This window comes from Chenopodium album, chromosome 15 (genome assembly GCF_948465745.1).
Source record: "Chenopodium album chromosome 15, dcCheAlbu1.1, whole genome shotgun sequence".
Lineage (NCBI taxonomy): Eukaryota > Viridiplantae > Streptophyta > Magnoliopsida > Caryophyllales > Amaranthaceae > Chenopodium > Chenopodium album.
The window spans coordinates 22,964,760-22,989,457 of NC_137848.1; the positions used below are offsets into that span (position 1 = coordinate 22,964,760).

At 36.2% G+C, this 24,698-nt stretch overlaps 3 protein-coding genes across 3 annotated transcripts; 1 reads left to right on the forward strand and 2 right to left on the reverse strand.

Annotated features, from left to right (window-relative positions):
- Positions 1-4,730: 4,730 nt before the first annotated feature.
- Positions 4,731-5,210, reverse strand: LOC145581000 (uncharacterized). The gene has a single exon (XM_081638074.1). It carries the CDS (start codon positions 5,208-5,210, stop codon positions 4,731-4,733), a length of 480 nt encoding a protein of 159 aa, XP_081494200.1.
- Positions 5,211-5,369: 159 nt separating this feature from the next.
- Positions 5,370-6,122, reverse strand: LOC145581001 (uncharacterized). The gene has a single exon (XM_081638075.1). The coding sequence runs from the start codon at positions 6,120-6,122 to the stop codon at positions 5,370-5,372; it is 753 nt and encodes a 250-aa protein (XP_081494201.1).
- A 4,043-nt stretch (positions 6,123-10,165) lies between these two features.
- LOC145581002 (uncharacterized) lies at positions 10,166-10,618 on the forward strand. The gene has a single exon (XM_081638076.1). The coding sequence runs from the start codon at positions 10,166-10,168 to the stop codon at positions 10,616-10,618; it is 453 nt and encodes a 150-aa protein (XP_081494202.1).
- Positions 10,619-24,698: the final 14,080 nt, after the last annotated feature.

Here is a 24,698-nt window from a genome sequence, read left to right on the forward strand (position 1 = left end):
TGTTCCCATCAAGATGGTTGCTCCTAGGGGTGCTGCACCTCCGCCTCCGCCTCGTGCTGGTCTTAAGAGGAAATTGGAGATGCCCATTGATGTTGACGCTGCTGAGTTTTCCTTTGACTCTCTTGCTCCACATGTGGATACCTTGTTGTTTCCCTCCTTCAAGGATCGCCAGTCTTCGATGACTTTTGCTGATCTTTCCCAAGAAGCGGCTGTACAGTCCTTCCAGGTATGGTGTACTCCAAAAATTTTCCGCATAAAAATCGACCTTATTGAAATATGCTTCTTTACCTTTTGTCTTTGCTGTGTAGAGTCTCCAGTCCTGCCTTGTTGTTTTAGGCAAGGTGTCAGAATTTTCTCGGGTGTATGAAGCTATGAACAAGGAACGTGATGCTTTGTCTGATAAGTACAAGGCTGCTACTGAAGCTTTGAAGTCTGAACGAGCTAAGCATCGGGACTGCATTTCTGAGCGGGACGGGCTGAAAAGTACCCTGAAGGAAGCTGCTAATGAGGCCATTGATGCTGCTACGTACTATTATGGGAAAGCACGTCTTGAGATGATGGAGGAGTTTCAGCAAGGAAAGCATGAGGCTTGGGATTATGATGGTGATAAGGCTTCTTTTGAGAGGACGTTTCCTGAAGGGACTGCTGCTCCTGGTACCTTACTGCTGAGCTTTGCTGATGAGGAGGTGAATTCTCCTCATAATGAAGAAGTCAATGATGCCCCAGAGGTGATGAAGCCTGTAGCTGAAGAAGTGATCCCTGCTGACAATATGGGAGAGAATTAGTTTAGCTGGTGCTGCGTCACCTTAAAAAAAAATGTACAACTTTGGATGCTGTTTCTGTTTATTGCCTTAGTGCAGTTTGGATAATTTGTTCTTCTTTTGTGCTACGTGTTTGTAGCTGGATGCTTTGTTTAATTTCTTTGTAGTGTAACTTAAGTATTTCTGTCTTTTTACTGTGTGGTTCTTGCTTCCGCGTAGTGTGGTGTGTTTACAATTGTATCACGAATGTGTTACAGTTGTATTACAGTTGTATTACACTTACATGTGTTTGTAAGTTCTGTGAGGGTGATATGTCTGTTGCTTTCAGGAATGCCTTGCCTTTGTTCTGTAGTGAAGGGACTTATTGTATCCTTCCTCTGTGATATCGGTCGTGTTCCTTGCAAAATAGAAGAAGGTGAGGGGTGGCCGTGGGTTTCTCCAACGGCCCTCCGATGCCAAAGTCAGTACTCGTAATGATCATAAAGTAAATTGACAAAAGATAAGGATAGATGAGTACCTTTCGTGCTGAATCTGGCTGTTGGAGATTTTTGTGTTTTTCTGTTTTCTGATTTTTTATTTTTTATATTTTTTTTTTTTGCATTGTTGCTTGTTTTCCTGTTTTTTTGTGTTTTACAAAATAGAAATAACAATTGCGTACCTTCTTCAGAAATGATATAATTTTAAATGTGCTGCGTTCCAGCTTCGCTGCACCTCTTTCCCTTCTGCATTCCTGAGTCTGTATGCTCCATTACCTACTACCCTGGTGATTTCATAGGGTCCTTCCCAGTTGGGTGCTAGCTTTCCTGCATTAACTTCCTTGGTGTTTTCATATACCTTTCTGAGGACCCAGTCTCCTAGCTTGAATGCTTTGACTCTAACGTTCTTGTTGAAGGATCTTGCTACTTCCTGTTGGTATGCTGCCATTCTCGTTTGTGCGTCCTCCCTTAGCTCCTCTACTGTGTCTAAATTGTGAATTAGTTCTGCTTGGTTTCTTTCTTCTGTCATCAGTCCGTACCTTGCTGTAGGCACTTCTACCTCTGTTGGTATTACTGCTTCACATCCGTACACCAGTGAGAAAGGGGTATGACCTGTAGCGCCTTTAGGGGTTTTTCTGTCTGCCCATAATATGTTGGGTAGTTCGTCTGCCCATTTCCCTTTGGCTCCCTCCAGCCTTTTCTTCATGTTGCCTATGAGGACTTTGTTACTTGATTCTGCTTGTCCATTCGCTTGTGGGTATCTTGGTGTAGATGTGATAAGGGAGATGTTCCATTCCTTACAGAACTTGGTAGTTTTGTTGCTAATGAATTGAGACCCGTTGTCTGTAATGATCTCCGCTGGTACTCCGAATCTGCTTAGAATGTTCCTTTTTATAAATGAAATGACGTGCTTATCCTTGATCTCCTTGTACGCTTCTGCTTCAATCCATTTGGAAAAGTAGTCTGTCATTGCTAAGAAGTACACTCTCTGCCCTGATGACGGTGGTAATTTTACTATATCCATTCCCCACTTCATAAATGGCCACGGTGTCAATGTTGGGTGTAACTCTTCTGACGGCTTGTGTGTCAAAGGCGCATGTTTTTGGCATGCTAAGCATTTCTTGGCGAACTCTACTACGTCCTTTCTCATACTGGGCCAGTAGTATCCCATTCTGAGTGCCCTGTTGGCTAAATTTCTTCCTCCGGAGTGATTTCCGCATTCTCCACTGTGTAAGGATTGTAAGACTTGTTGAGCTTCTTTTCTTTCCAGGCATCTTAAGAACGCTCCCGCTGCAGACTTCTTGAAGAGTACATTGCTGATTAGGCAATACTTGGAGGCTTTCTGAGCGAATGCTTGAGCTGTTACTTTCCCTGTTGGTTTCGTGTTGCCTAGGAGGTGTTCCTTCAGGGGTGTTATCCAACTATTGTCTTCTTCTTCTGTAGGGCCTGTTTGAATTTCGTAGACACTCATGGTTGATTCCTTCTCTATGGCTGGTGAGAGTACATGTACTAGAGGGATTGCCCCAAATTCTTCTGGATTGATGTTTGATCCCAAATTTGCCAATGCATCTGCTTCGGTGTTTAGGTTCCGGGGTACTTGTTCTATCTTGAACTCCTTGAATTCTTTGATGAGCTTCTTCGTGACTTCCAGGTAGGCAATCATTCTGGTGTCTTTTGGTGCATACTGCCCGTTGATTTGGTTTACCATGAGCAAAGAATCAGAGATTACTTCTAGGTGTTGTATCTTCATATCTCTTACAACGGTTAGTCCTGTAATGAGCGCTTCATATTCGGCTTCATTATTGGTAGCCTTGAAGTTGCACCTTATTGCCTGTGCTATCTTGTCTCCTTGGGGTGATGTCAGTACTACTCCTAAGCCCACTGCTCGTATGTTTGCTGCACCATCTGTATGGAGTGTCCATTTTTGTGCAGCCTTTGGTTCCTGTAAGGCTAGTACTTCCTTTTGTGCTTCTTCTTCAAGTGTAGGGCTGAAGTCTGCTACGAAGTCTGCTAAAGCTTGAGATTTGACTGCCGTCCTGGGTTCGTACTGTATGTCGTACCTGCTTAGATGTAGGGCCCATTTTTCCATCCTTCCTGACATTTCTGGTTTTCTCATGATAGCTCTGATGGGGTAGTTGGTCCGTACTTGTATGGGATGACTCTCGAAGTATGGACGTAGCTTTACTGAAGCAGTGAACAAGGCTAAAATGATTTTCTCCAATGAGGCGTATCGTGTTTCCGCACTGAGCAGGGTCTTGCTGACATAGTAGATTGGAAATTGTTCCTTTTCTTCTTCTCTTGTGAGGACTGCGCTGACCGTCCCTTCAGACACTGCAAGGTACAGCTGGAGTGGCTCCCCTTCTTTAGGTTTGGAGAGAATCAACGGGTTGGCTAGGTATTCTTTCAGCTTCTGGAATGCTTCATCATGTTCTTGTTCCCATTTAAACTCCTTGTTCTTTTTCAGTACCTCGTAGAAGGCCCTGTTCTTTTCTGAAGACTTTGAGATGAACCTGTTCAATGCCGCGATTTTCCCTGTTAAGCTCTGTACATCTTTCTTGGATTTTGGTCGTTCTAGATCTAAGATAGCTTTGACCTGTTCTGGACTGGCTTCTATTCCTCTTTGCGTAACCATGTATCCCAAGAATTTTCCTGACTGTACTCCAAACGTGCACTTTGTAGGGTTCAGCTTCATGCCATATTGTTTCAGGATGACGAATGCTTCTCTAAGGTCTCTGACATGATCTTCTGCCTTCTTGGATTTAACTACCATATCATCTATGTAGACTTCTATCGTGTTCCCAATTTGTTTTTCAAACATCTTGTTTACCAACCTTTGGTATGTTGCTCCTGCGTTCTTCAATCCGAAAGGCATTACTTTGTAGCAATATATTCCTTGTCTGGTAATGAAGGCTGTCTTTTCTTGGTCGTCCTTGTGCATGAGGATCTGGTTGTAACCACTGTAGGCTTCCATAAAGGATAACAATTCGTGTCCTGCTGTGGCGTCTACCATAGCATCGATGTGTGGTAAAGGGAATGGGTCTTTCGGGCAAGCCTTGTTGATGTCTGTGAAATCTATGCAAATCCGCCATTTCCCATTCTTCTTTCTTACTACCACCACGTTGGCAAGCCATTCTGGGTACCTTACTTCTCTGATTTTTCCAGTCTTGAGTAGGTTTTGAATTTCTTCGTTGATGATCTTGTTCCTTTCTGGCGCGAATTTTCTTCTTTTTTGTTTCACTGGTGTATGCATTGGGTCTACATTTAGCTTGTGAGTGATAACCTCTGGGGGAATGCCTCTCATATCCTCGTGGGTCCAAGCAAACACATCTTTCTCTTCTTCTAGAAAGTCATGAATCTGTTGTCTGATTTCCGCTTTAAGTTCTGACCCTATTCTGACTTTCTGATCTGGATGTAAGGGGTTCAGCTGGACTTCAGTAGCTTCTTGCTCTTCTGATATACTCAACTTCTCTTGGCCCAGCTGATCCTCTGATTGCTATGCTGAACTCTTCTCCGCAGATGTTGCTTTCAGTGCTATCTTGTAGCATTCTTTGGCTTCCCTAGGATCTCCTCTGATTTCTTGAATTCCCCATCTAGTAGGAAACTTGATGACCTGATGGTACGTAGAAGGGATGGCTTTCATTTCGTGTATCCAAGGTCTTCCCAAAATCATATTGTATGAGGACAGGGTGTCGATTACTAAGAATTTAACCTGCAGGTTGATCCCCTTTGCATATGTTGCTAATGTAATCTCTCCACTTGTCTTCTTGGTTTCCCCACTGAATCCCACTAGCATTGTTGACTTGTTAACTATACTTTTCTCATCTATGTTCATGTGCTTCAGGGTATCCAGCATGATGATGTTTGCAGAACTTCCATTGTCAATTAGGATTCGCTTAATCATGCAATTTCCAACTGGGAGTGAGATTACTAGGCCGTCATGATGACCTTCTACCGCGTCGCTTTCTTCAAACATGATAGGGATGTCTATCTTTGATTTCTCCCTCTTGTCTGGTTGCTCTTTGTTACTTTCCTTTGCGTTCCGCTTCGCTGCTGAATATGTTAGGCCGCATACTTCTGACCCTCCTGTTATGAAACAGATGGTCTTAACAATTGGAGGTGGGGGTGGAGGACCTCATTGCTTGGACTCTTTATCCTTCCCTGAAGCTTTAGATCTGTCTAACAAGAGTTCTTTGAGGTAGCCCTTCTTTAATAGGTATGCAACTTCCTTTCTGAGCGCGACACACTCATCGGTAGTGTGACCAATATCTGAATGGAAATCACACCATCTGGATGGATCCTTCTTCTCCCCAGGCCTATCATTCTTTCTTGGCCACTGAACAGTATCCCCCATCTTGTTCAAGGTCCTTATTACTCCTGCAGGATTGACATTGAAGCAATACTCGTGTAACTTTGGTGGGAGCTCAGGATCTTCTCTCCAATCAGAAAACTCTCCTTCGACAGCGTTGACTGACCCTTCATCAAAGCGGGAACGCTGATACGGCTTGAATCGATTATCTCTCCTGGGGAAGTTGTTGTTCCTTCTTGACGGGCGGTCTTCATCCTTTCTGAGCTCTAGAGTTTTTCTTGCATATGTATCCTCTTCGAATCTGACTTGAGCCATTGCCTTAGCTTGTACATCTTCAAAGGTTGTGCATGGATATTTGGTCAACTCCTTGTAGAGCTCACTGTGATCTAGAAATCCTCTTCTGAACGCTTCAATGGTTGTGGGAGCATCACACTTGTGTATTCCAATCTTTTCCCTGTTGAACCTATTAAGGTAATCTCTCAAGGATTCACCGTGTCTTTGCACAATACGATATAAATCCGATGACTGCTTTTCTATTTTCCTGCTGCTGGCAAACAGGATCTTGAATAGGTTTACCATTCCTGCAAAAGATCGAATTGTCCCATTATCTAAATTAATGAACCAAGTTAAGGCTAGACCTGATAATGTGGCTCCAAAGCCTTTGCACATGATGGCCTCTCTGATGTCTCTAGGGATTGAGCTGGTCATCATCTTCTGTTTGTAAAGGGATACATGCTCATCAGGGTCTGTTGTTCCATCGTACATGGCCATGTTGGGTGTGCTGAACCTCTTTGGCACTTCTACCATGGCGATCTCTTCTGAGAAAGGAGACTCTATATAGCCATCTGATGCTTCTTCCTCCATGGGCTTTGGCATTCCAGGGATCTTGGCGATCTTGGCTTCTATTGCCTTGAGGTACTCTTTGACCATCTTCTCTATCTTTCCCTCTTCAGATCTTTCTTGTTCATTCTGCTTAGGGGTTCCTGCATTCAAAGAGTCCAGATCTAGGGTTGTTTCCCTAGTGTTAGATCCTTTTTCCCCGTTAGGGGTATGAAAGACACCTGACATATCGAGCTGCATGGCTATACTTTCAGTGTTTTTTCTGGTATTAATGGTTTTGGAAGCGACTGACTGTATTTGGCTACGGAGGGCTTCGTTTTGCTTGGTGAGACTGGTAAGTTTGGCTTCGGTTTGGACTTTTTGGGCCAACAATGTTTCGATTTGGCTTTTTTGTTGGTCTAAGGTTTGACGGAATGCGTTCATTCCCTCATTGATTTCGGCCATGGTAAAGGGTACTTGGTGCCCAGACATGGTATTTGTATTGGTTTTTGGCGAATTGGTAGGTTAATCGATTATCAGCCCCACGGTGGGCGCCAAATTGTTTAGGCAAATCTCAACAAGGACGTATGAGAATCTGCTAGGTTTGAGGGGTAATAACAATCATACTACCAAAAGCGCAATAAATAGCAATAAGGCACCAATAAAGCAGTAGATAAGCAATGAAACAGCAATAAACAAACAGAATGAATATTACTACGAAAAGAACAAGTTTAGAAATACAATACTGAATAAGGAATAACCTCCTTCTTCAGTAAGGACGATGCTCCGTAGATGAATGCCGAGTAATTCTATTACATTCAGAGTATATGTGCGTATAAGAATGCTCAAAATGTCTAATTGTGCTTATTTATACCTAGGGAACTCTAGGGTTTACAAAGATATTCGAAATATATTCAAAATGGGGAAGATCTTCTTGATTTATCTCCTTCCCTGTTCTGTAGGTGTATCTTTGGCAAGTATCTTTTTGATTGATATCCTTGATGCTGCTTTCCTTGTTTATTCCAACCGAGCCGCTTTGCTTATTTTGTTGATGCATCACTTCTTGGATTGGTGCCCTAAACTTTATGGGTCGTATTACAATACGGGCCCAACAATATACAACTCTTGATGCTGTAGAACATCAGCTAATGCCACTATAGCAAGAGGCAATCCTCCACACTTCTTCAATAATCTCTTCTCCACCTCTTCTTGAACTTCCTCACCATTGTTTACTTTTTCCCCAACTCGTGTTCTAAAAAGTTGCCTTGCTTCCTTTTAATCTAGTGGGTGCACTTCGAATATGTTAGCCAATGATACTCCCATAACTTCAAACACATTTTTCTTTCTGGTTGTCACTAAAATCTTACAGCATATGCAAAATTTTTCTGTGTTCTCATCTGATTTAGGAATCCCCACTTTACTCAAATCAAGTTTCTCCCAAATGTCGTCCAAGATTATCAGTATCTTACTCCTTTTATCATCTATACGTCGTCCTTAGGCTTCATCATCATCATTCTGTTATACAGACGCCGTGCCCTCTGCTCTACACTGTCCACGTCAAAATGCAGACCAAGTTGCTATGCAATCTGATTTTGAATGCGTTCCATACTAGGGACCTCTGAAATCTCCACCATCACAATTTCATAAAACATGTTTTTTGCTCCTTTATTGGCAATTTCTCTTACCAATGTTGTTTTACCTGCATTGTCAAACACAGTATGCATAAAGCTTAAGTTCTAACTAGCTTTATGGCCCAGGCCTCACAGGCTGTTAATAATGAACACGGAAGATAATAATGTTTATTTCTTACTATATACTTTTTTCTATGTGATAAAGAGTGAACATTGAAATATAATTGTAATTAATATCAAGGGAGAATGTAAAGGAGATAGCATTATATTAGATACTTAAATTGAGCATGTATTTTCTTGAACGGATAATTGTCAATTAGCATGTATGTGTTCTTAGGCGTTGTGTAAGTTACGTGTCGTTAAATTTCAGGTGAGTACTCTTCATTGTTTTTCTTCCTTAAATATTTTATAGTGTTAACGAAAATCTAGAAGGAAGGAAAAAAGGACTTAGGGACTGATGCTAGCAAAGTAGTGTTAGTTATGTCAGATTTTCTAATGACTGATGCTAGCAAAGTAGCAAGTAGCAATAATGGAAACGTAAAAGCAGATTGGAAAGACAAAAAATCATTGTAGAAGTACTCTATATTTACCTATGGCTCCCATGCCAAATAAGCCAACAGCATCGACATGGTCGTCTTGTAATTTCTCGAGTATTTCTCTCATAAGCAGATTTCTCGTAGACAAGGTGTCCAAAAACTCAGCAGGGATGGATTTGAATTCTGATCTGCTTACAGGTTTAGTGATCATCGACTCTTCTGGTTTGCCTTTGATTATGTCTTCAATTTCCTTGGCCTTTATTTCAGCCATATGGCTCATCTCATAGCGTTGATAAAGATTGTAAAGAAATACGCCAAAGAAACACCGGTCCTTGGCTTTTATGCCCTTCTCATCCATGAGCTGCTTCCAATCAGCCTCATCTACTTCCATAAGGCTATGTACCTTTGCAAGCCATTCATCAGTGAGCTTAGTACTTTTATGCAGATTCTCCTGTTCAGGCTCAACTTTGTTATTGATCATTTCCTTATGGTTGCCCAATTCCTTGAACTTGTCTTGGAGCAGGCTTATATTACCATTGTAGTTTTTAATGTAAGAGTAGCATTCTTTTATCTTGTCAAGATGACAGACTTGGCAAACTCTTTGGTTGCGCCTTCAACTTCACTTGCCATCCACACCCAATTCTGCCCCCTATTTTTAGTTTTAAGTTTTGGGAAAAAATCTAAAAGGACATTACAAACTGTGAAAAACAAGTTATATACTTATATCTGTATGACAAGCACAATGATCACAACTAACACTAATTAGTGACTATCTTATCCTATAACCAATAAGTCAATAACATATTTGCATCAAAAAAAAAAAAAAAAAAAGTCAATAACACATAATGTACTTTGTAACAATAATTATATTATCTCAACATATATATATAATCACTTACCCACTTTCCTAATTAGGATGTATTATTCACCATGCCCACTTTGAATATTTTTCTTTCTATACACATAATAATCTGATTATACCCTCCTTTTATTCTATGTCTGCGCATTTTTATAATTAAATATCCATGAGATTGAATTCCTCCTCCCTTCCTTTCTTAAATTTTGCGTAAGATCCAGATTGGTAAAGTTAACAAAAAAAAGAAAAAAAAAATACAAATGAAGTGTATAAGGCCCTGTTTATTTCAGTTCAATAAAATCAATTTATGTTCATTAAAAATCAGTAATTTCAAAGAAGAAATATAATAGAGAATTAGTGATGAAGGATAATCCTAGGATTAGGATAATTAGGATAATTATCTACTTATCTGTCTTATAGTGTTTTCGTCCTGTAGCTCTTTCTATTTGATTTTCTGTAATTTTGTAATTTGTACACCTGTACGTAGTAGGTAAGTAGGGCAAATCATCCTTGGGATTGAATCCTAGGAGTATAAATAATGGGCTACTAATGATATGCAATCTATCCTTTCAGCCGTCATCTTCTGCTTTCCTATTTTCATTCTCTTGCTCTGCTTCCCACACTAAAGACTATTAAGTCTTCATGGTATCAGAGCAAAGTTCGATTCAGCAAGAGAAATATTGATTGTAGAATCATCTTGACTTGATTTCACCTTAAAGATTAAATCTTGAATCTCGGATCACCCTCTAGCCTTTAAAGTTTCGATCTTTCTCACTTAAAATGTCGAAAATTTCCCATGTTGATATGCAAAACCCATTGTATCTTCACCTTGGAGATGGGCAACACTCCGTATCTGTGGAAAAGCTGACATGTGAGAGCAACTATAGGGAGTGGAGGAGATCTATGGAGATTAACCTGGCTTCTAAGAGACAGCTGGGATTTGTAAGTGGTCTGGTGAAGAAGGATGACACTGATGATATGAAAGCTGATGAATGGGATACATGCAACAACATGGTGATAGCATGGTTAACATGTAATATGATTAATACTATCAAGAGATCACTGCTGTTTCTCAACACTGCTGCAGAAATATGGAAGCAACTTGAAGTAAGATTCTTGCAAACCAATGGTGCAAGAAAATACAAGCTGAACAAGGATGTCTATGACATCAAGAAAAATGGTGAATCCATTAGTGAGTATTACACCAAATCAAGTCTTTGTGGGTTGAAATAGAAGGACTGAACGTGTTACCACCTATTACAAGCATGATTGCAGAAATCCGTACATTTTTGAATGCATTGAACCAGCAAAGGGAAGAGCAACACCTACTTCAGTTTCTCAATGGCTTGGACATTGGATATGCTGCTCAAAGAAGCCAAATACTGATGCAGAGTCCTCTACCAAGTGTTGAGATAGCTTGTGTAGCTCTTTAGCAAGAAGAATCTCAAAGAACAACTCTGAGTGAAGGCAAGCTTGAGGGGGATCCTATTGCTTTGTATGGCAGGGAACAGGAAAATCAAGCTCCAAGTTGCACTGTGTGGAAGAAAGAGGCACACCGCTACCAATTGCTGGAAGGTGATAGGTTATCCTAGCTGGCATCCTCAGTACAAGAAGCAAGGTAGAGGTGAAACTGGTGGAAAACCTAAGTGGAACAAGCAGAAAGGAAGTACTGGGTAGAAAGTTGCTACAAATGCTAATGCCGAGGAATTAGTAGAAATCACTGATGAACAACTGGAAAAATTGCTAAAGCTGGTTCCATCAGCATCAAAAGGAAACAAATCTGGATATGATACAGAGGAAGAGATAGATGCAAACTTTGCAGGTACGGTAACTTGTTACAATGTTTTCAATAACGAAAATAGATGGATAATTGACTCAGGAGCCACCCATCACATGATAGTTAATAAAAAATGGCTAGATGCATGTAAACCTGTTGGTAGTAAAGCAAAAATTAACCTGCCAACAGGACAGACTACAAGTATAACCTATACTGGAAATATATGCTTGAACAATGGATTAAAATTGAACAATGTGTTGTGTGTTCCGGAGTTCAAACATAATTTACTTTCTGTTGGGAAGCTAGTGAAAGATAATGCTTGCAAAGTGAAATTTTTTCCCGAAACATGTGTAATTCAGGACCTTGCAACTCAAAAAGCTACAGCAGTTGGGAAAGCTGCTAATGGTATGTTCTTTCTCGAAGTGAAGAAGGTGTTGAAGAATAAGCAAAGACCAGTTTGTAATAGCTATAGTCTAGATATGTGCAGTCTATGGCACAATAGGCTAGGTCATGCTCCTATGGAGAAAATTATCAAAACTGGTTGTGTAAATAAAGTTGATATGACTGATAACTCTGTGTGTTTAACTTGTCCTATGGCAAGATTCACTAAATTACCATTTTCTGTAAGTAAATCTCATGCTCAAAAGTTGTTTGAATTGATTCATATTGATATTTGGGGTCCATATAGAGTTTGTGCCTGGGGAAATTACAGGTACTTTCTCACTATAGTGGATGACCACTCTAGTGCAACTCAGGTGCAGTTGTTGAGACCGAAATCTGATGCATATAGTGCAATCAGAAACTTTATTCAGTTTGCAAAAACTCAATTTGGAGCCACTGTCAAGATAGTGAGATCTGACAATGCTCTAGAATTTGATGATGTTAAATGCAGGGAATATTTTGGAGACTTAGGAATTGTTCATCAAACCTCGTGTGTTGATAGACCTGAACAAAACGGTAGAGTTGAGAGAAAACATATAAATGTTCTAGAAATGGCAAGAGCCTTGAGATTTGAAGCAGGTTTACCCTTACAATTTTGGGGTGGCCTACAAGGTACTTAGGTTAGCAGAGCAGAATCAAATTCAATCATCAAGCTCAAAACACTCCTAAGTCTTGACTGGTCTGTAAGCTCAAGAAATCTTTGTATGGTCTAAAACAAGCTCCCAGACAATGGTTCTCGAAATTAACCACAACATTGGTATAATTTGGTTTTTCTCAGTCCAAAACCGACTATTCACTTTTTGTGAAACAATAAGATCAGTCATTTGCAGTGGTTTTAGTGTATGTTGATGATCTCCTACTTGCTGGAAATGACATGTCTTTGCTTATAGAAATCAAGCAATACATGTCATCTTAGTTTCATATGAAAGATTTGGGAGATGTGAGATACTTCCTTGGCTCGGTAGTCGATAGAACTAAACAAGGATTCTTTTTGTCTCAAAAGAAATACACTCAGCATTTGATAAAGGAATTTGGGATGCAAAAGGTAAAGCCTGTAAAAATTCCCATGGATCCTCACTTGAAGCTCACTCAAAGAAATGGGGAAACATTGTCTGATGTGACTAAGTATCAAAGACTTATTGGGAGACTCATCTATCTAAGTCTCAATAGACTTGATATCACTTATGCAGTAAACTCTCTAAGACAATTCATGCAACAACCCACATCAGTCCACATGCAAGCCGCAAAATGAATTTTGAGATACTTGAAACTGGCTCCTAAACAAGGAATTTTGCTAGCATATGAATCTGCAGCTATTTTGACTGCTTATGCTTATAGTGATTGGGGTGGGTGTCCAATTACCAGAAGATCAACCACAAGATTTTGTATCATGTTGGGATCATCACCGGTGTCTTGGAAGTCCAAAAAGCAACATGTTGTTGCTAAATCATCCGCTGAAGAAGAATATAGAGCCATGGCTGTGGCAGCTTGTGAAGTCACTTGGATCAAGCAATTACTCAAAGATTTAGGCTTGAACAATATTGGCCCAACTGTGCTGAAAGTTGAGAATAAAGCTGCAAATCCAGTTCACCATGAAAGAATGAAGCATGTTGAACTAGACTGCCATTTTGTGAGAGACAAGGTCACTATAGGGAAGATTATAACTCAATATGTACCATCGCACAACCAACCTGCTGACATCTGCACGAAGCCTATGACTATTAATCAGAAGTAGTGTTTATTTCCCAAACTAGGAATAACTTCACACCATTCCTAGTTTGAGGGGGACAAATGAAGGATAATCCTAGGATTAGGATAATTATCAACTTATCTATCTTATAGTGTTTTTGTCATGTAGCTCTTTCTATTTGATTTTCTGTAATTCTGTAATTTGTACACCTGTACATAGTAGGTAAGTAGGGAAAATCATCCTTGGGATTGAGTCCTAGGAGTATAAATAATGGGCTGCTAATGATATGCAATCAATGCTTTCAGCCGTCATCTTCTACTTTCCTATTTTCATTCTCTTGCTATGCTTCCCTCACTAAAGACTGTTAAGTCTTCAATTAGTAAAAATAATTAAAATTCAGCAAAAATAAGATAGAGTGAACATGGCCTAAGTATCATAATCAATTTATAGCAACCTAGGATGCAAGTTTTAACCAAAATTTAGCTAAAATAGAAAAAGTAGGAAAATACAACCAAATATAGAAAAGCAAACGCTATTCAAATAAGGAAAGATATTTCTCTTTGACATTTTATCAAACAGGTGGAGTGCAAGAGTGAGTACAGGGAGATTTATCTAAAACTTCTCACTTACCCGAAAAAAAAAAAAAAAAGAGCAACAAGCTACTATATAACAAAAATTGTAAGGAATTAAAGCAATAATGAAGCTTAATTCTAGCAGCAGTAACCAAGATAGAAAAAAGAAATAGCAATACCAGATCATAATTTTAAGCTTGCGTAAATGAGATCAAGTTCTTTGCAAAGCAATAAACTAGGGTGCATTAGTGTACTACTCATATTCAAATAATTCAAATAACATACAAAAGCAGTAGATGAAAATACTAATTCTGCAGAAGATATTCATGTCCCACTCCTGACTCCCCTTTTTAAAATTTAAAGTGATTCAACATTCATGAGATAAATATGACTATCTTTAGTCTTTACTTTGAAAGCTCTTCTTATTTAATTTTTTTTTTTAAAATTATAGTTAGACCGATGTGGCAGCCAATTTGGTACTTGTATCTTAATAGAGGTCTTTAAATTAGAATAAACGATTATACATAATAATTTTTTCAAAAGAATATAATTCACGAAAGTATGATCAATATTTTTATAGATTTTAATTGCTGGATATTAAGTGAATAGAACTTAAAAAAATTAAAAAGAAAAAAAAAAGATTGAACAAACTAAAAACTAACATTTAAGTTATAACAAGAATACTATGTACAAATGTGTTTTTTTTTTTTTTTTTTTTTTTTACTTAATAATATCATGACTATCATTTCTTTCAAAAAAAAAAAAATCATATCACTTCACTAATAAAGAAAGTACGAGTCGGTCTCGTAGTCAGACAACGAGACAATGACACTTAGCATTTGACAAATTAGAGTGCAAATAGAAGTGAATGGCTTGTATTGCTTTCTTTATTATTCATCAATAGGTTTAGTATTTATACAAAACCTAAGAACATAAGATAGGAAACAATATTCCTAAAAGATATATTACCATAATCATAAATCCTAAAGATATAATCTCTAAATAATATCTTAACATAAAATAAACTTAAATATATTATTCCCTTAATGATATCTACGGAAAATATATCACACACATATTTTCCGATATCTCATATTTCTAACAGCATTCTAGTTTTTCATCAAGTATCGTGTCACGTAGGCGACAAATAGATATTATTGTGACACATATGATGATGAGTAAGTAATGTTTGGTAAGTTTTTTAAGATAAAAATGGTGTACAGAGTTTTTTTTTTTTCCCAAAAAGTTCTCAAATATTATTACTCCAAGCTAGATAAGTCTAGCAGAACAACATTACAAGCACAAAGAGGAACTTCCTCCAATCATACTCTCATCTCTACAAAATCTCGACTAGCACGAGCTAAAATATGGGCACACAATTTCCCTCTCTACCAACATGAGAAAAGAAAATATTAGAACAAGATCTAGCAAAGTAAAGAATGTCACTGACTACAACACCAAACGCCGAGCTTTTGTATTTTCTATGTTGGAGATAATTATGAAGCTTGTTGCAATCAGTTTCGAGCACAAGATCACGAAGACCCACATCCAGAGTGTCTAGCTGCAAGAGCTTCAGCTATATCCACATTGAAGCAACCCTGTTGACTATAACATGTAGCTTCCACGAGATCCCTAAATAATCCCTTATGACCCCTCCCATGCCATTAGCCTTATCATCAAACCGAGTAGCATCTGTATTAATCTTATAAGAACCTACAGAAGGAGGACACCACTTCTTGGAAATGTTCAAATTCACTCACATCTCATACGAGATTCACTTTTTAGCCTTTTCATTTTCCTCTCACCATATTCATTATCTTACTTATCACATTTTCCACAAGCACAATCTTCTTATCAAATTAATGCGCATTTCTTTTCAACCAAATACCCCACAATAAGTACCAAAATAAATCCCACCACACCTTATTTTTAAAGTGGAGCTTTAGCATACAACACTACCCCAAGAAAGAGAAATCATCGTAGCAACTGGTATATAGAGTTTTATTATCGATTTTCTTCTAATATTTCATATATACGAAATTAATTATAACTTTAAATAAATATTCTATAACCCGGTTTTATTTTCATCATAAAATTCGTTTCAAAAAGTTCATTAATATAAGACCCATTTATAATATATTTAATTTATGTCAAAAAATAGAGAATCAGTAAAAAATAAGTTTTAATTAATAAAAATAATTTTGGTTTGGTAAATATACTTTCAATTCTGTAAAATTTATTAAAGTTCAATAACAATAATTTCAAGTCAATAATAACATAAATATCTATTTACTAACAAAACTACAAATAATACATAATTATACAATTATAAGTGATAGGATATCGTATGTCAAACCAAATAAAAGGATTTTACTTTGATAAAAATACTTTCAGTTCAGCATAAATAATTTCAACTTCATAAACATTGAAATATGTTTACAAACAAAACTATAAAAATTACATTATTATATAAATAAGCAATATAATATCATAAGTTTAAATAGTGTTAATTATCAAATTAAATGGGAATATATGACTTTAATAAAAATTCAAGCCCAAAAGTTTATCCTAAAATCTTATCGACAATTCAAGCATTGCTCGAGCACAAAATTAGTTGTATAATTTGTGAAGTACCTAGCATACAATTAAATTTTTTTTTTATGAAGGTTTAAATAACGAAAAAAAATATATATATTTAAATTATTCAAAAATTAACAAATTACGTGAAAGTACATATATATTATATTGCAGAGTAGATGTTAGATTACTCAACAATTTTATATTATCTTTCTCATATTAAATAATTCGTATTTAACAACAACGGGTAGGTTAATAATGATGATGATTATATCGTTCATGTGTATATGATCGTCAATGATAAAAAAGAAGATCTAACCTAAATCGGGTGTTAAAGGTGAAATTACATTGTTGTGATAGTAAAAGATGAAAGTACTGTATTCTGATAGAGAGAGAATTATGTGATAAATTACTTAAAAAGTAATTTTCCACCGGATTTCTAATTATAGTTCATATCAAAAAAAAGACAACAATGTCAGGTTTTGACATCCAATTCAACTTGTCTAAATTTAAACATAGGCGAATTATTATTATTTTTGACAATTAGGGTTTAATAGTAGAAGAGATTACATAAAGTGCAAGATGTGTTTGTTAAGATACATATGTACATATATATTTTGATATTATGTTTTATATTGTATATAATTAGTTGCTTAGTTAGTGGCCTAAGATTATGATTAGCCTAAATTTACATATACTCTTATTCTTTTTTAAATTTATTTTTTCTTTTCTACTATGTCTAATAATAAAAGCACGTTCCATAAGCATTTTTGAATATTCAAAACCATATCTCCATCTATCACTCTTGAAATGGAGAATGTTTAATACTCTACATGGCATAGGTCTTGAAAATTACCATGTCCAATACTCTACCATGTCCATATTTTGAAGGTTCGATAGCTAATTATATACAGTATAAAAGATAATATCGAACTATATATATATATATATATATATATATATATATATATATATATATATATATATATATATATATATATTGTTGGTTGGGTATTAGGAGGGGAAGGGTAGAGCAAGAGAAACCATGGTAGTGTAGCTTTCACAATACAATTAGCGGGAAAATTTCAAGGGTAACAATAATCTAGTAGTGAGGGTTTGGACAACCTTAAATATATAATAGTACTTGTGAGGAGGGTGTGCCCGTCGTAAGGGATCCTTCTCCTCTATGCCCATGTCCCTTTAAAAGCCTAGAACTTTACACTTTTTAGGGTGTTTTAGGATTTGAATTCCTAACTGTTTGGGGGACCTTGAATTAGAGTTGATCCTATCATTACGCTTTTTTGTAAGAAACTAATAAGGAGTTGTCGATGAGTTTTAGGAAAACTCATAAACCTCGTTCATGCCTTTCTCTCATGTAGAGTTCAAGGGATATTTAGTATGAATCATAAGTTTACCCACGCCCAAATTGGTCTATTAATACTAGAAATGAGTTTGGGAGCGAGGGTACTAAAATAACGTTCCTTTTAGGGCGGAATCGCTATTCTAACCTTAGTGCAACCTCTATTAGCTCTTCCTTTTTCACAATTTCATCACCAAACAATATGTGCAACGTGATAACTAAAACTAAGTTAGTTGATTTTATTTACAAGTATTATTCACATAAATATTACATTGCAATGAATGTCGTTATTCTATTTAATCAAATTCGTGAAAAGAACACAATAAACAATATTCGCCTTGTCTTAAGTGATAAAACAACAATTAATTATTCAATTCTAGTCTTTAATTGATGCAAGATACTATGTGAAATAAATTAATTAAAGTTTGTTTAAGGTGATAAACAACACTAATTAATCAATTAAATTTATTTAAACAAGAAAAGAAAAGTGATTTATCTAAGTGCTCAGGAAACTAACCGTTCTTCTTTTATGCTAAATCTCCATCTTATGCGTTTATAAACTTTCTTTCTTCTTTGTACCTCCAAGGACTTCAATGGATTCAATTAGGGTTAGAAAGTATTTGGGAAGAGTGAAGAAAAGTGGTACGATAGTAAGAGGATTTGAGAGATTAAAGATTTCAGAATTTAGGGTTCAGAATTCTGATTTTTCTGTTGTAATATTTATAGGCGTAGGAATTTAGGTTTAGGGTTTTAGAGCTGTGGCGTCAGGTGGCGCGTGCAATTCTCGGACTCGCGCTGAGTGTCACGCGAATCTCAAGGACTTGCGCGCGGTGCGGTTTGCCTTATACGAAAATGCGTTTTTTTAAACTTCCATATCTTCTGATTGCGAAGTCGGATTAAGGCATATAAGATATCAATGTAAATATATGAATGTCTAATTCTATTGCCGTTGAAATTAGGTTTAAATATGTTATGGATAAAAATATATGGCCGTTTGAGTGCAAGGGTGTTGTTGGTTTTAGGGCCCGATTTAGTATTTTGATGATAACTTTTTTGTTTTAACTCGGAATTGTACCGTTGGATGCTCGTTTTTAAACAATATAAGATCCATTGGATCCAATCATTGCATTTAACGCATTTGGGTCCGTTATTAGTTTAGTTTAAACATGTATGAGCATGTTTTAGGCCTAATTAGTAATCGGACGAGGCTTTAAGATGACTTGGTCTCAAATATGGATTTTAACTTACTTCATAATGCATTTCGTAGTCCATAAACACTTCAACTTTGATCTAGCATGAAGAACGAGTTTTTGTAACATTATCGCACTTTCTGTCGGGACAGGAGGCCAAAAGTAGGTGTCTAAAGTTAGCCCCCACTTTGATCGTTTCTAGAATAGACGATGATCAAAGTAGCCAAGGAAATAAATCTGAGACTCATTCTGCGAAGTTCGTTAAAGATAAGGAATCTTTCAGTAGTGTTGAGAATGTCGAAACTATCCTCAATTCGCTAAATGTTCATGACAAAGAGTAAAGAGGATGATACCCTCTCAATATGTCATCGGCAGTCTGAAGTCCCTTAATATGTAATTGAAACATCAGTCCATTATTTTAATAAAGTAAAAAATGATAAAATGGGGTGTGCTTCGGCATTCGTAGCCTATCACTTGAATAAAAGATTGTAACTCTCTTGCCAAAACAAATATTCGATGTCCACAAGATAGAAATACATGTCTCAAGACTGGAGGCACATATCCAAATCCAATGAGAGAGGAGAAAATCGGCAACTTCCTCAGCAGTTTTGTCCATAAGATGAAAACACGCGTCTCAGGACTAAGGGCATGTGTCTAAATAGGTGCGGTTTCGCCATGCCACTCTTTATATAGGGGGTGGACGACACCCTAACTGTTCGGTAAAGCTAGAATGCTCCCGATGGTTCGGCGCGCCTGTCGACTCGTTAATCTGACGCCTAAAGTTTGTAAAGAATTTCTACCGTTTTCTTTACGGGAGGTAGATCACGTTGCTAAGTGCAATTTTACGCAGCCCTACGCCATACAATTTTACGCTGTACGATACGCCATACAATTTTAACGCTGTACGATACGCCATTTTTTTTTGTTCTGCACGCCAAAAAAAACACAAAAAATAATGACATTTCTAAAGTCAGTACAGTAAAATGCCAAACCTGTCTATGGGAGCTTTTACGTAAACCACCACTACGGAATATTTTAAGACACTTTTACGAAAAACATCCAAAACGTATGCGTAGGGTAGCCACAAAGCACGATGTGCACGCAACATGATGCGAAAAACTATCAAAGAAAAAAAGAAACTATTGGATGCAAAGCAATTAAAAGGATGTTGATGATTCACGCGTTATTATGTCTAATAACGCACAAAACCGTTTGAAAATTTTCAAAACGGATCAAAATCTGAGTACCGATCTTTAAAGTGACCATTATTCGCGCGCAACTTAGGGGGGTGCACTGGCCAGGCGCGCGCAAGAAAGTGGGTTGCGTAGGGATGCCACGCGCAACTTGATGAGTTACGCGCAACATTTGAATTAGTAAAAAGAGTTAGAGAAGCGCGATCTGCTGTTTACTCTCTTCTTCTCCTCTTTCGCCATTTTCGATCTCTTTCCAATTTTTTTGTTGTCGTTTGAAGCTAAGGAAAGTAAATCTTGCTCCTTTTATTGTACCAGGCTTTGAACTTGGTCAATAAAATGAAGAAAGCCGAATGAAGAACCCTAACTTTCAGAAGTTAGGGGCTTTCGATTCGACTTGTTTTCATAAATTTTTTTGTTCGATGTTGTCGTGACATGTTTAATGTTACTACAACAAATTTCAGGTGAAATGGTAAAGTATTGATCATGTATGCGCATATACAAGCATATACATGTTTTTCTTTAATTAATTTCGAATTTGTGCTTGAACCCCTTTTTTCGCTCACATGGACTATACTTATAAATTTTAAAGTAAATTAAAGTGTTACAACGACAATTATGCACTAAAAATATGATCGAAATTTTGAACTTTGATAATGGCATGAAATTTTCTTGCGACTCGTGTTTAGTTTTGTCATGCTTAAGTTGCAAAATTGGTTTTATCAATGATAACAATAATTGGTAAAAAAATGCTATTTGTAACGCCCTATTAGTAACTGGCGTGTGTTAAGTTAGTTACTAAAATGCCAATAGTAACTGACTAAGATAATACCAGTTACTAATATTATGACATTAGTAACCGGCATAGTAATTGCAAGTTACTAATATGTGGTTTGCCATTTTAAAGTTTTATTACTAATTGACCAAATAAATGCGAGTTACAAATATCGAGTCAAAGAAACTTTGAACAAAAAACTTGTAACTAGCTTACAAACGCCAGTTACAAATATTAAGTCAAAGAAACTTTGACTAAATATTTTGTAACTGACTTACAAACATTGATTACAAATATAATGTCAAATAAACTTTGACCAAATATTTAGTAACTAGCTTTCAAATGCAAGTTACTAGTTCTTACGAGTTTTATTTTTATATGCTCCGTAATTTTTATTATTGAAGTTAAACACCTTCAGCCTTTCTCTCTACAAAACCCTCACCGCCTCATCCACCGCCTTCCTCCCTTTCTCTGTTTGCTCGCTGGCGACCGGCGTTTCTTCTACTATCCATCGCCGGCGAGGCAGGTAACATGCTTACATCAATTTTATGCTTTTATTTTCCTTCTCTGCTTGCTATTCCCTTTGGGTTAGGTAGAAACAATATTTTTTCCCTTACACTCAATACACTTCCACAACTACTTCCTCCTACAGTTTCTCATATAAGAAATTCAATCAGAATTGTTTTTTTCAAATTAGGGTTCAGTAAAAGTGGTTCTGTCGAGGTTTAAAGGTATGTAAATTTTTGAATTAGGGTCTTGTAAATACCCTTTTTCTTAATTGAATAATAGCCCTAAAATTTAAATTGAATGTTGTTGTTGTCAGTTCCTTGATAAATATCAAATCAAATAGGATGATTAAAAACCAAGGAAAATAGGTTTCATGTATAATTTCAATTCATCGATTTCCCCTTTGATTATAGACTTGATTCAATTTTGTTGGAGTTTTTCAATCTTCCAAGATTAGAGTATTTTTCATGTGTATTAATTAATTGTGGGTCAACATTTGAATGAAGGTAATTTCCTCACTTTCTTCTTTAATTATTGCATTGTGATGAAAATTATGGAACTAAATTATGTGATTTGAATGAATCGGTGAATGAATTGGTTGTCTGATTTTACATCTTTTATTTGCTGTAATCATGTTTTGGTTGGTTGTTTTTGAAATTGCTATAATAGAATGCAGAATATTTTCAGTGTTATATGAATTTGTGTGATAGTCTTTGGTTGGTTCATAAGAATTGGTTAAAATTGGATGTAGTTTACAATGTTATCGGGACTTTTGACACTTCATTTTGGAATAAAAACATAGTCATTTGTATTAAATAGTCGAGTTAGACACTTAGATACAATGTCTAGTATGAGTTTTTGAAACGTTGTAATATAGTACTAGTATTTTTGCTAGTGTATTATCAATTATCAGTTAATGTCACTATCTCAATGGAGGAGGGTTGAAGGTTATCTGATGTGATATATATTGTGATTTTGGATAAGTTTGTGCCAATTAGGAGAATAACAATCTGTATTTTAATTTATAGTTCAATTGATCAATTGTGTTTTAGTCTTAGGTAACTAACATCGTCGTTGCTAAGATAATGAAGTCGCCTAATGCCTACAATATGTATGTTTTACCTCACTAAAGCTTAGCCTTTTTTTTAACTCTTGAGCAATTGGATTAAAGTTTTTTTTAGCATAATTGGATCAGATTTTCAGACCAAGTTTCAACCCATTTTAGCTTGGTGTTATATTTCTATGAGATGCACAATGCCATCGTTGTATGACCATGGTAGCGTATAGCTGACATTTGGGTACCTAATTCTTAAATCTAAGGCTTAGGATGTTAGAACTTATACTCAACAAATGTTTCTTCAATTGGAAACAAATAGTTGTAGAGGACTTATTATTTACGTTCCTATAATTAAGTATTATTAAGATTTGAGCTTACATGCACTTGAGAACGTTTAGTATTTACACTCTTTATGCATATCTGAAGATATATATATATAAGTTGTTCCCTATTTATAATCTTACATTAAGGTACAATTATCTTCAAGTAATTTATAAACAAAGTTAGAGTCTCCTTATCTTTTAAAAAATAAAAACAGAATTGTAGAGGAAACAAGGGGCAAGGATAAAACTATAGCTGGTATATTTCTGTAACATTAACATGTGTGTTAGTGAGAATATAATCAAAATCGTTGCACACATTTTCTTTCCAAATTGTACTAATTTTGAACCTTGCTCATTTTTGTAAATTTTCTTTCAGAGATGTGTAACACTGTCACACTATGGGATCTCAACCTGGTATACTGAGAACACCTGCTAATCCCCAGTTCATTCCATTTGGAACTGTGTTCTCTATGGCCATATCTGGATACATGTGCTTTCTATTAGCAGTTTACACTATCCATACAAAACTCTTTACAAAAATCATCGAGGATTATCTTATCGATATTATAGTCACTGTTGATCTTTCAATTAGTTCATTACTATAATTTGTAAATTCTCATTTCAGGATGTGAAATGTCAAATCGAGCTCAAGAGGCTAGCTGATCTAGTTGGTGCATGACTTCTAGTAAGTTTTCGATCAACTCTAATTTTTCTTGTACTTGAAAATTCATACAGAGAGACATAACAGTCAAATTTATGAAGCAAATAGAGACAAAACATCAAAATTTGAAGTTTGACCAATGTATCATTAAACTAACTAGCTTTTTTAGTTATAGAGTATTATTTATTATGAAATGTGAGAGACATGTTTGTACTTTACTAGTACATCAATTTAGTATTATTGTAGAGTTGATGATGTATATGTAGATGTCGTTTAAATTTAGCCTTATATTGGTTAGATTGATAATTATTGTATTTTATAAAAGTTTATTAATAATTTATGGTATTCACATGTGTACATGTGGTGGCAGTAGAGGAATTTGCTATTGCTTCCATTTTATTTATTTATTTTAAAAAAATAAACACTATTCGTAACTGGCGCTAGCCTATGTCAGATACAAATAATACTCTATTTGTAACCGGCGTAACTTTACGACAGTTACGAATAGTATGCTTTCGAACTTGGAAAATAGACTATTTGTAACTGGCGTTAGGTTAAGACAATTACGAATAGTACATTATTGATAACTAACATTAGCTAGTTACGAATAATTTTCACTAGTTATAACGGCGGCAATAGCAACCAACAATGCCAGTTACTAAAAGTCAATTTCGCCAATTATGAATAATAGTTTTTCTACTAGTGAATAATCAATAGCTATTATTATTCACTTATAAAACTATGATTTCAAAATTTGCACTAAACTAGTTAGTTTAGGAAAGTCTTGAAGATATCATCGAACCGATGTAGTTTGTCTATATTTCGGGCTTTCAAGCCCCCATTAGACCCTTTCATGTTGCTTAAAATGAGTCTAGAAATCATGTGTTTCGTCTTATTATGATAACAACTAGGATCTAGAAATCGTTTTCGACCATTCATAGCTAATTTTAGTAATATTGGTCGTTCGTTAGAACAAGTAATAGGGAAAACGAAATGTTGTTCAACTTTTTCCTCTATTCTTGCTACTTTTGAATTCTTTCCTTTGAGCTCAAATTTTTTTATTGATTGAAGCTTGAGAGAGTAGATATTATCCTCCTTGCGAAATTCCAACATTTTTAATTTTTTTATTCGTGCAACAATAGAGAATTTAAAATAAAGACCTCTTAATTTAGAATTTAGGAGTCTTTTATTTA

Bases quoted from the DNA above. Each gene is read 5' to 3' on its own strand.
- LOC145581001 (XM_081638075.1), bottom strand. From the start codon at position 6,122: ATGGTAAACCTATTCAAGATCCTGTTTGCCAGCAGCAGGAAAATAGAA.
- LOC145581002 (XM_081638076.1), top strand. From the start codon at position 10,166: ATGTCGAAAATTTCCCATGTTGATATGCAAAACCCATTGTATCTTCAC.
- LOC145581000 (XM_081638074.1), bottom strand. From the start codon at position 5,210: ATGTTTGAAGAAAGCGACGCGGTAGAAGGTCATCATGACGGCCTAGTA.